General features: G+C 40.8%; 2 protein-coding genes across 2 annotated transcripts in view; one reads left to right on the top strand and one right to left on the bottom strand.

The window, feature by feature from the left end:
• The window catches only part of LOC126175277 (hexosaminidase D-like), a 119,177-nt gene extending 107,703 nt beyond the window's left edge, over window positions 1–11,474 (bottom strand). The window contains exons 1-2 of the mRNA XM_049921930.1: window positions 10,600–11,474; window positions 10,315–10,523 (exon numbers count right to left, since the gene is read on the bottom strand). Coding sequence (XP_049777887.1) covers window positions 10,315–10,523; window positions 10,600–11,289 — 899 coding nt within the window. The 5' untranslated portion in view covers window positions 11,290–11,474. The remainder of the gene's footprint in view (window positions 1–10,314; window positions 10,524–10,599) is intronic.
• A 141-nt stretch (window positions 11,475–11,615) lies between these two features.
• The window catches only part of LOC126175278 (N-acetyl-D-glucosamine kinase), a 195,585-nt gene continuing 195,109 nt past the window's right edge, over window positions 11,616–12,091 (top strand). Inside the window, exon 1 of the mRNA XM_049921932.1 lies at window positions 11,616–11,878. Within this exon, the coding sequence (XP_049777889.1) occupies window positions 11,850–11,878 (29 nt within the window). The 5' untranslated portion in view covers window positions 11,616–11,849. The remainder of the gene's footprint in view (window positions 11,879–12,091) is intronic.

Below are 12,091 nucleotides of genomic sequence, written 5' to 3'. Positions count from 1 at the left end.
TCATTCATAAAGGAAATTGCATACAGAACACTAGTATGATGCACCCTTGAGTACTTCGAGTGTTTGGAATCACCACCAGCTTGGATAACAGGAAGATTTCAAAGCAATTCAGAGGCATGCTGTTACATTTATTACCCATAGGTTTAACCAACATGCGAGTATTACGCAGATGCTTTGTGAACTTAAATGGGAATCTCTGTATGGAAGAAGACGTTCTTTTTGCGAAACACTATTGAGAAAATTTAGAGAACTGTTCTTTGTGAGAATGACTAGAAAAGGTATAGGGTATCCTCCACCATCCACTATCTGGTGGCTTGCGGAGTATGTATGTACATGCATCTAGAATCATTCAACTCTAAAAAAAATGGTTCAAATGGCTCTGAGCACTATGGGACTTAACCTCTTAGGTCATCAGTCCCCTAGAACTTATAACTACTTAAACCTAACTAACCTAAGGATATCACACACATCCATGCCCGAGGCAGGATTCGAACCTGCGACGTAGCAGTCCCGTGGTTCTGGACTGCAGCACCTAGAACCGCAAGACCACCGCGGCCGGCCATTCAACTCTAATTTAGTCCCTGGGCTTCAACAATAGCTATTTTTTTTATCCACATTTTGAACAGGGAAATAACTTGCCATATAAAGATAGGTGCGCAAATGATGAATGAAATGTGAATACCAGATATACCTATTTAATTGGATAGATAAAAGATCTACTCACCAAGCGGCGGCAGAACACACACATAAAAGACGGTTGTGATTGTCAAGCTTTCAGAGCCAGTGGCTCCTTCTTCAGGCAGAAGAATTGAAGGGGAAGGCAGAAGGGTGAAGGGAAAGGGCTGGAGAGGTCTAGGAAAAGGGGTAGATTTTGGGAAAGTCCCCCAGAACCGAAGGTCAGGGGAGACTTTCTGTACGGTATGAGAAGGAAAAACTGATTGTTGAGGACTGTATCTGACAAGATTTGAAAACCTGAGAGCTTAAAGATGGAAGACAGGGTAATAAGCAAGACAGAGATTACTACTAAAACAATGTGCATGAGTTAATAACAGGGAGAAGCTAAGTGCCTTGTACGTAACAGAGGTGGGAGGGGGCAGTGAAAAATAGACGGGAAAGACAATGAAAGATGTAGAAAACTAAAATGGAGTGAAGCAAAGAGTATTTACAATGAAGAAAAGCTGAAATGGAAGAAATTAATGTAAATTAATGCCAGGTGGGTAGTGAGAACCAAGGACATCTTGTAGTGCTAGTTCGCACCTGCAGAGTCCTTGTAGTGCTAGTTCCCCCTGCGGGGTTCTGAGAAACTGTTGTCCGGGGGAAGAATCCAGATGATGCATGTGGTGAAACAATTGCTGAGGTCACAAATGTCATGTTGTGGAACATGCTCTGCAACAGGGTACTGCGAGCTGCCCGTATATGCCCTCTGCCTATGACCATTCATCCTAATTGATAATTTGGTGGTAGTCATGCCGATGAAGTCTGAACAGTGTTTACATAATACCTGGTATATGACACGAGTCGTTTTGCAGGTGCCTCTCCCTTTGATAGTATATGTTTTGCCAGTTACAGGGCTATTATATGTGGTGGTAGGAGGGTGCGTAGGGAAAATCTTGCAGCAGGGATGGTCACAGGGGTAGGAGCCATAAGGTAGGGAGATGGGTGCAGAAGGTGATAGGGCCTGACAAGAATATTGCGGAGATTGGGAGGCGACAGAAAGCTATTGTAGGTGTGGTGGGCAAAATTTCAGACGGAATGGATCTCATTTCAGGGCATGATTTTAGGAAGTCATGGCCCTGTCGAAGTAGCTGATTAGCACATTCCAAACCAGGATAATACTGAGTCACCAATGGAGTGCTCCAAATCTGTTTTGTGGAGGGATCAGCAGTACCAGGATTGGATGTGATGGCCCATGAAATGGCCTAGTTTTAACTAGGCTGGTGGGGTAATTACGTGCATTGAGGGCTGAGGTGAGAATAGTGGTCAATTGCTGTGAAGAGTCTGCATCTGAACAAGTATGTTTGCGTCAGATGCCAAGGCTGTATGGGAGGGAACATTTGACATGGAAAGGATTGCAACTGTCAAAGTGTAAGTACTGTTGTTTATTGGTAGGTTTAATGTGGTCGGAAGCGTGTAGCTGGCCTTCGGTGAGGAAGAAATCAACATCAAGAAAGTGGCATGGGATTCAGAATAAGACCATGTAAAATTTAATTGGGAGAAAGTATTTAGAGATACCAGGAATTTTAGCAGGTCAGTCTCACCATGAGTCCAGATGGTAAAGAAGTTGTCAATGTATCTAAACCCAACCAGGGGCTGAAGACTTATGGATCCCATGAAAGCCCCTTCCAAGTGACCCATGAAGAGGTTGGCATAGGAAGGAGCCATCTTGGTTCCCATAGCAGTACCCCTGATCTGTTTCTATGTCTGCCCCTCAAAGGAGCAGTATTTATTGTTAAGTATAAAGTTGATTGAGGTGGGTAGAAAAGATGTCATATGTTTTGGAATCAGGTGGGAGGTGACTGGGGAAATGTTCAGCAGCAGACAGACCAAGTATGTGGGGGATGTTGGTACAGAGGGCAACGGCATCAATGGTGACAAGCAAGGTGTGTGGTGGGAGTGGGACGAGGTCGAATTTCAGGTCATCTAGGAAATGGTTGGTATTTTTAATGTAGGAGGGGAGTTTTTGTACTATGGGCTGCAGGTGTTGATAAACTAAGCCAGATATACAGGGTGCGTCAAAAAAATGTACACACACTTTGAACTGTCATAGACAATTTATTTCCTGCTCTATTACGGCGGATGTACGTTTGAGCTTTGAAGCACGGAAGCAGATAATTAATTGGTACTGGAAGTTTGAGAATGTAGCTGCGGTTCGAAGACAGAGGAGAAGTGAGTATGGTGCAGAACCACCTTCAAGGTTAACAATTACACTTCTATGAGACAAATTCGAAATTCATGGAACAGTGTGTGATGTGCATAAAGGTCGATCAGTGCATACAGGTCGTACAGCTACAAGTGATGATTCCACAACTGCGGTCTTGGAACTGTTTCAGCGTTCGCCTCAAAAATCTTCAAGGCAAGTGGCACGTGAGAGTAATGTAAGTGCTAGTAGTGTGCTACACATTCCGAAGAAAGGCAAGTTTCGTGTGTACGAGGGTTGTTTTTTAAGTAAGGGCCGTTCGCACGTATAGTCCCGTAGTTCGCGCAGACACCGCAACAAGCCACCGCGCCACTTGCTGGCATCCTTCCCGTTCACACTGATGCAAGTTGCAGCTCTGTAGCTGATGTGTACGCATCGCTGTGCTACTTTATAATGTTTACGATTATTGAATCGCCCGCCGCGTGTGAGATACAGTCAGTGATACGTTTTTTTACCCGCGAGAAGCCTATCAGCTGCAGAAATTCATCATCAGTTAACAGAAGTTTATGGCTTCAATGCAATGAGTGAAGGTAAAGTGCGTCAATGGGTTAGAGAGTTTAAAAATGGCCGTCAAAACGTCCATGACGAAGAACGCTCAGGCCAGCCCTCTGTGACCACTGATGATTTGGTGGCTGCTATGAAACAAAGATTCGTGAGGACAGAAGATTCACAATTTCCACTCTTTCTTTGGAATTTCCACAAGTTTCAAGATTGGTTTTGTACAAAATTGGGTCTGAAAACCTAAACTTTAAGAAACTGTGTTCTCGGTGGGTACCCAGACTCCTCACAGAGGACCACAAAGGGAAGAGATTTGCCACTTCATTGGACTTTTTGATTCGTTACGAGGAAGAAGGGGATGACATGTTGAGTCAAATTGTCACTGGAGATGAAACATGGGTATCCCATATCACTCCCGAAAGCAAGCGACAATCGATGGAATGGCGACACACAACCTCACCCGTCAAGGTCAAAGCCAAACAGACGCTGTCAAAGCGCAAGATTATGGCAACTGTGTTCTGGGACCGGCGCGGTGTTTTGCTAGTGGACTTTATGCCACGAGGAATGGCAATCAGCTCAGATGCCTACTGTGCAACTCTAAAGAAGCTCCGCATAGCAATTCAAAACAAAAGGCGCGGCATGCTGACAAAAGGAGTTTTGCTCCTGCACGATAACACTAGGCCTCACACCACTCAAAAGACTCGGGATTTGATTGATTCTTTTGGCTTGGAAGTTTTGGACCATGCACCAAACAGCCCCGACCTTGCTTCTAGTGATTTTCACCTTTTCCGGTACCTGAAACACCATCTTGGCGGGCAGCGCTCCAATGATGACGATGAAGTGAAAGCGGCCGTGAACTCTTGGCTGTGGGAACAGGCGGCCGAATTCTTTGAAGAGGGAATTAAAAACTTAGTTGTACGGTATGACAAGTGCTTAAATAAACAAGGCAACTATGTAGAAAAATAGGTAAAAGTGTGTAGAATCAGAAAATTAAAGTTTTTTTTACAAAAGCCCTTACTTAAAAAACAACCCTCGTACATTCCAAGGCTGGTGCAACAGCTGAGTGATGACGATCCAGATCGAAGGTTAGAATTTTGTGAATGGGTTCAGGAGATTGTGAGATGTGAACTGGGATTTATGGGTATCATATTTGGTCGGATGAAGCCCAATTCAAACTCAATGGAACTGTCAATAGGCACAACTGTGTGTATTGGGCTGAAGATAATCCTCACATTACAGTTGAAAAGGCTGTGAATTTGCCTGGTGTAAATGTATGGTGTGGCTTGTCTGCAAGGGGACTCATTGGGCCTTTCTGCTTTGAAGGTACTGTTACTGGAAAAATGTACCTAACAATGCTTGCTGACTCCATATTCCCTGCCATTCGTACATTATACGGTAATGATGAGTTTTATTTCCAACAAGATGGCACCCTGCCACACTATCATAAGTACGTACGAGCATACCTGGATCACAATGTGCCAGGCCAGTGGATAGGATGCAGGGGACCAATGGAGTTTCCTGCACGTTCTCCAGACCTAACGCCGCTGGATTTCTTCTTACGGGGCACCGTAAAAGATGAGGTGTACAAACGCAAGCCACGTAACCTGGACACACTTTGGAATGAGATTCAGGCGGTGTGCACAGAAATCTCATTGGACACTTTGGTACGATGTACGGAATCAGTGGTGACTCGTACTCAGAAATGTATTGATGCTGAAGGCCACCAGTTTGAGCATTAATCACATTTGCAAAGTACATTTATTTTTCCAATTGGACTTTAAGCTTTCGATTTCCAGAAATTCAACATTGTAGAACGGGAAATAAATTTTCTATGACTCTTCAAAGTGTGTATACATTTTTTTGACGCAACCTGTAGATTAAGGAAAGGTAAACCCACGTTTCTAGCAATTGTAGACTTAGAGAAAGCTTTTGACAATGTTGACTGGAATACTCTCTTCAAATTCTGAAGGTGACAGGGGTAAAATACAGGGAGCGAAAGGCTATTTACAATTTGTATAGGAACCAGATGGCAGTTATAAGATTCGAGGGGCATGAAAGGGAAGAAGTGGTTGGGAAGGGAGTGAGACAGGGTTGTAGCCTCTCCCTGATATTATTCAATCTGTATATTGAGTAAGCAGTAAAGGAAACAAAAGAAAAATTTGGAGTAGGGATTAAAATCGATGGAAAAGAAATAAAAACTTTGAGGTTCGCCAATGACATTGTAATTCTGTCAGAGACAGCAAAGGACCTGGAAGAGCAGCTGAATGGAATGGACAGTGTCTTGAAAGGAGGATACAAGATGAACATCAACGAAAGCAAAACGAGGATAATGGAATGTAGTCAAATTAAATTGGGTGATGCTGCGGGAATTAGATTAGGAAATGAGACGCTTAAAGTAGTAAATGAGTTTTGCTATTTGGGGAGCAAAATAACTGATGATGGTCGAAGTAGAGAGGATATAAAATGTAGACTGGAAATGGCAAGGAAAGCATTTCTGAAGAAGAGAAATTTGTTAACATCAAGTATAGATTTAAATGTCAGGAAGCCACTTCTGAAAGTATTTGTATGAAGAGTAGCCACGTATGGAAGTGAAACATGGACGATAAATAGTTTAGACACAAAGAGAATAGAAGCTTTCAAAATTTGGTACTGCAGAAGAATGCTGAAGATTAGATGGGTAGACCACATAACTAATGAGGAGGTATTGAATAGAATTGGGGAGAAGAGGAGTTTGTGGCTCAACTTGACCAGAAGAAGGGATCGGTTGGTAGGACATGTTCTGAAGCATCAAGGGATCACCAATTGAGTACTGGAGGGCAGCATGGAGGGTAAAAATTGTAGAGGGAGACCAAGAGATGAATACACTAAACAGATTCAGAAGAATGTAGGTTGCAGTAGGTACTGGGAGATGAAGAAGCTTTCACAGGGTAGAATAGCATGGAGAGCTGCATCAAACCAGTCTCTGGACTGAAGACAACAACAACAACAACAACAACAACAACAACAACAACAGGTAAAGTGTGTTAGTGGCACAAAAGTTAAGTGTCCAGTCCCTAGCAAATGAGACAGGAACTGAAACTGAGGGTACCAAATCAAAAGCTGATATACTTAACTCTATTTTCGAATGTTCCTTTACAAAGCAAAACCCAGGAGAATTGGCCCAATTTAACCCTCATACCATTGAAAAGATTAATGAAACAATCATTAGTGCCAGTGGTGTTGAAAAACAGCCAAAATCGTTTAAACTAAGCAAACCTCTAGGCCCCGATAGAACGATATCGGATTCTATACTGAATTTGTGGAGTTAGCCCCTCTTCTCACTATAATCTATCGTAGATCCCTCAAATAAAAAACCATGCCCAGTTCTTCGAAAAGGGCACAGGTCACACCTGTCTACAAGAAGGGTAGTGGAAGTGATCCACAAAACTACCGTCCAACATCCCTGACATCGATTTGTTGCAGAATCTTACAACATATTCTGGGAATGAGGAATCGAACAGAATGACCTTCTCAATGCCAACCAGCATGAATTTCAAAAATATTCATCATGTGTAACCCAACTCGCACTTTCTTCACATAACATTCTGAAAGCCTTGGATCAAGGCAACCAGGTAGATGCAGTATTTCTTGATTTCCGAAAAGCATTTGACTCAGTATTGCACGTAAGCTTATTGTCAAAAACACGATAACATGGGGCATCAAGTGAAATTTGTGACTGGATTGAGGATGTTATGGAAGGAAGGACACAGCATGTTATCTTGAATGGAGAGTCATCATCAGATGTAGAATTAACTTCAGGTGTACCTCAGAGAAGTGTGTTGGAACCCTTGTCATTCATGTTGCATATTTATGACCTTGCAGACAGTATTAATAGTAACTCAGACTTTTTGCAGATGCTGCAATTATCTGTAATGAAATACTACCTGAAAGAAGCTGCATAAATATCCAGTCAGATGTTGGTAAGATTTCAAAGTGGTGCAGAGATTGGCAACTTGCTTTAAATTTTGCACTTCACAAAACGAAAAAATTTAGTATCCTACGACTGCAATATCAGTGAGTCACTATTGGAATAGGCTCATACAAATACCTCGGTGTAGGAGTGTAGAAATATGAAATGGAATGATCACATAGGTGCAGTCGTAGGTAAAGCAGGTGGTAGACTTCGGTTTACTGGTAGAATACTGGGGAAGTTCAAGCAATCTACAGAGGAGATTGCTTACAAAATCACTCACGTGACCAGTTCTAAAATATAGCTCAAGTGTGTGGGACCCTTAAAAAGTAGGAATAACGGGGGATATTGAATGTACACAGAGAAGGGCAGCATGAGTGATCACAAGTTTGTTTAATCCGTGGGAGAGTGTCTCAGAGATACTGAAGGAACTGAACTGGAAGACTTGAAGATAGACATAAACTACATGAGAAAGTCTATTAACAAAGTTTGAAGAACCAGTTTTAAACGATTACTCTAGAAAAACACTACAACCCACTACATATTGCTCGCATAGGGATCATGAGGATAAGATTAGAATAATTACTGTATGCACAGAGGCATTCAAATAGTCATTCTTCTGTGCGCCTTATGTGAACGGAACAGGAAGAAACCCTAATAACTGGTAAAATGGGACACACCCTCTGCTATGTACCTAATGGTGGCTTGCAGAGTATAGACGCAGATCTATAGCATAGCCCAAGATCTAGATTAGGTTGAAATGTGATACAACGAAAAACCAGCCAAAATTTTAAATTTCACTTTTTTAAATTCCATTACTTCATAATATGTGTATATTTTTGACATGGTTTTTGCACTTTCAGAAATACCATTTTCACTATTTGTTAGGATGATTTGAAAACGGGTGCTGGTCCAAAACTAGTCATCAAGTGAATAAAAAAAAAAATAAATAAATAAAAAAAAATTGCAACTTTCGCTGGTTTTTCAATGTACTGGTTAACAGAAGTTGGCGATCAACAATTATTCCAGCATGTTGGAAGTTTGTGGAATGTGATAGTTTGGTTGTGAGTTTGCAAGCCAAAGAATTTTATGTACTGCTCTGTAATGCAGCCAAAGGTCTAGTTGAACAGGAAATACAGAAGCGTCCGATCCCGCCCATCTGCTTTGACACATGACGTCACAAATATGGCGGAAACAAAAACAAAAACTTTCCACAAGAAGCCTAATGACACTAACGGGACAAGCGCGGGAAATGGGGTGTTTTGGGTGGGGTGAAAACTAAATATAAATAAATTTAGACGCCTTGCGTAGCTACAACGTGTAAGTGAAGACAGCCATGCATGAATACCCACCCACCTCCCCAGGGGTCATAACCCCTGCAGCCCATAGAAGATAAAGATGCTTCAGTAGCCGATTAGTGTTTTTTGTCTTTTTAAAAAAAAAAATCTCACGGGATAGAACGAACAGATCAGAAAAGTAAATAAAATAAGATAAAACAGAACTGGAGACAGCCATACTCAAACCAAACTCCGTGCCGTCATGACGACACACACAACACCCTTACGTCAAGGGTCAAAGCCGACGCATGGGATCAGACGCTTCTGTCGACCCGTTGAACAAGTAATTCGAATTATTCCAGATCCCTGAAATCTTTCCTTCATGACTGGATTATAGAACACACTATGTGGTGGTTCGAGCGAAAGAAGGAAAAAAAAAAAAAAAACAATCTTGTCATTGGGTAAAGTGTAGAAAGGTGAGAAGTATTAGCATAATTGAAGATGTGAGGGTGGGTCATGATACATTTAAAACAATATCAACCATGAAAAGAAAGGCTCCAGTTCAGCATACAGGTTTAATCTGCCAGTAAGTTTCAGAGATAGAATTCTCCCAGCATTCTAAGATTTCTGCAAATGACTGGATAGTTCAAGGCACAAATAAAAAACAAACAGCTAATAATGAAAATTATGGCATTCCAGAAGTAACTTCATGGTATGATGAAAAAATGAGCCTAGACGTGACAAGACAATATAAATTATCAATGAAAGTTGGAGGGAAAGTAATAGAAAAGTAACTTCTTAAATCATTTACAGGAAGTCTGCAGGGGAAAACTTTACCTGTTTTACTTTAGAAGAAACAAATGAACATGAGCAGTTATTAACCATCTGCCTCCCGAACATAATGCACACGATATTCACTAATATTAAAAATGGCCCACACAACAGTTTGTAGCGGGAGAGAGGGTGGGTCCATAAAAAGTTTCAGTTCCAACCACGTTAAAAAAATACCTTGGTAATACCAACTTGTTAATCATATTCCTGAAGCAAAAACACCTGACTACACTCTCCCTGAGACCTACAGGGGTGGGGTGCGAGGGGCTCTTGCCCTCTGGGTATGGGCACGCTATTACTAATAATATCCCTTCCAACCATTTTACAATGGTTTTACACAGATATTAGATAGCCAGAAAGACTTCTTTGGTTTATAAAGTTTCCAACATTAAAAGATACTATTTCTGATGCACTGGATTGTGAATTCAAATTTCTTGACCCAAATTCACTTACAGTACTGCTAGTTGTGTGTTAAACAAATTAAAACAACAGGGCTGAGATCTGGGTAGACTGGTATTTTCAGTTAAATAAGTCATTGAAATATGGATGCCTCTGGTCTGCTATCTTTCGATTTGTACACGCATGATGTCACACACACTATATAATCACTTCACAAGTCAAAGGTAACATCCCATATTGGTAGGCTGTATACACCCCTGTCATCTAATTTCTTCTCTTTGAATGAGTCAATAGTATAAATACAAATTTCTAGTACAATGGTTTTCAATTAAGATTCAAAGAGGCAGAGAATAAAACTAAAAATCAATATTCAGTAAATAGTGCCCTTTCACATAATGATTAGTCAAATTACTACATAGTAGAACTAGTCAACATATACTTACTTTGCTAGGCGAATGACATGATTCAAGAACAGCTCTGACTTTGTTGGAACGTGCTGCATCATACTGGTGCTGCAGCTGTTACATTCTCCAAGATAGTAGACTTCATCACAACCAATATGAAGATACTCTGCATCAGGGTGCAGCGCTAAGATTTCATCAATCATCGATGTCAGCAAGGGAAATGTATCATTGTGACAAGAACAGATTACCTAAAATTACACACGACTTTTTTTAGCTTATGTTTAAAATACATGTACAAATAACCCACGAGTTATTATGATGTACCTGTGGATATCTCTGAACTTCCCGTAAATATGAAAATTTCTCAAGTTTTAGGATGAATTCCATATGTCCAAAAGTTTGAATTAATGGTATTACTTTCAATTCGTTTTCTTTTGCTATCTCTAGTATCTTCTGCACATCTGATTTTGTATATGCATTGTATGCTGCAACGTCTTTCAACAGATGCCCACTGTATGGAAACATGTCTTCATACTCTATCAGGAGACCAGTCGCCCCCAAATCACGTAAGATTTTAAATAATTCACTAAAATAGGTAACTTTTGGCGGAGCACCTTTTAAATCTAAATGAATATAACGGTATCCAGGGAAAAGCTTTTTGTTTGACTTGTGTACATTTCTTGAATCACTTTTCTCAGAGAGATAATCATCAGCTCCTGGAGCCATCATTCTCCTTCCAATCTTATCTTCATCAATCATATTTTTGTGAATACCATTAAAATGATACAGGTCGTTAGGCCTGCGTCTAACATCCTCTACCTTCTGTACCAAAGCCGAAGCATCATTTTGCTGTATGGGTTCATTTATATAATGTAAGCTGTATGCTCCGTCATCTTTCAGTCTCTGAGAATCATGCAGAGTGTCCGCCAATGATATTTTATACAAAATCAGTAAGGTAACTAACATAAGCAACGTTGCGACCATAAGCTGAGTCTTACCCTTTAGCCTAAGCATTTCCACGGTCAACTACCTCAGCCTCCCACTCGCCTGTACGAACACTCGCCCTCTCATTTAGTAATTCGGTGACTTAACATAGCAAAAAAAAAACATTTACACATGGATAATAACACTCCTAAAAGAATTATGACATGTTTTCTTTCGGATCTACTGCCAAACAACCACTTCTCTTACAACTGTTATCAGCAGACGAAAATGGCGCATTTCATCTGTCAACTGTTCTGTGAATTTCGGTCCACCTTTCAGTGAGTGAAACATAAAATGTTCACTCACCTTAAAGATTCAGAAAAATTGTGTAAAGAATGAATTTGCTAATAAATTTTAATAAACTCTTCGGCCGTTCTACAACTATATGCAAACTGCTTCATCAAGTTTATGCAGGTTCTACGCTGTGGTTGATGTGGTAACCCTGTATATTATCACATTGGATATAAGTAACAGCTGTTTACGTCAACAATAACGTTAACTGTAGCTCGTGTGGCAACGATAGTATCTAGCGGGCTGAACGAAGAGCGCGGATGACAGACTGCTAGTTTGGGCCTATGAAATAAGACGAAATGGATGTGATACTTGGAGGAATAGAAGGGTAAGTGATGAAACTTCCACATCCACACTTTCCGTTTCAATACTGCCGCAAAAAAAATAGAATTTGCTGCACCCCATGCGCTTCACTTTACTCTTTCTGGTAAATTTTAGACCGCTGTACATTGTATTTGTATTATATGCATCGTGTCTTAAGTTTCCTGTACCTTTTATGTAGTCAATCACAGCAGCCGTCATTCAATATGTTCGTGGTTAC

Source organism: Schistocerca cancellata, chromosome 3 (genome assembly GCF_023864275.1).
Source record: "Schistocerca cancellata isolate TAMUIC-IGC-003103 chromosome 3, iqSchCanc2.1, whole genome shotgun sequence".
NCBI classification, from domain to species: Eukaryota; Metazoa; Arthropoda; class Insecta; order Orthoptera; family Acrididae; genus Schistocerca; species Schistocerca cancellata.
This window is presented reverse-complemented; position numbering and strand designations above follow the sequence as displayed.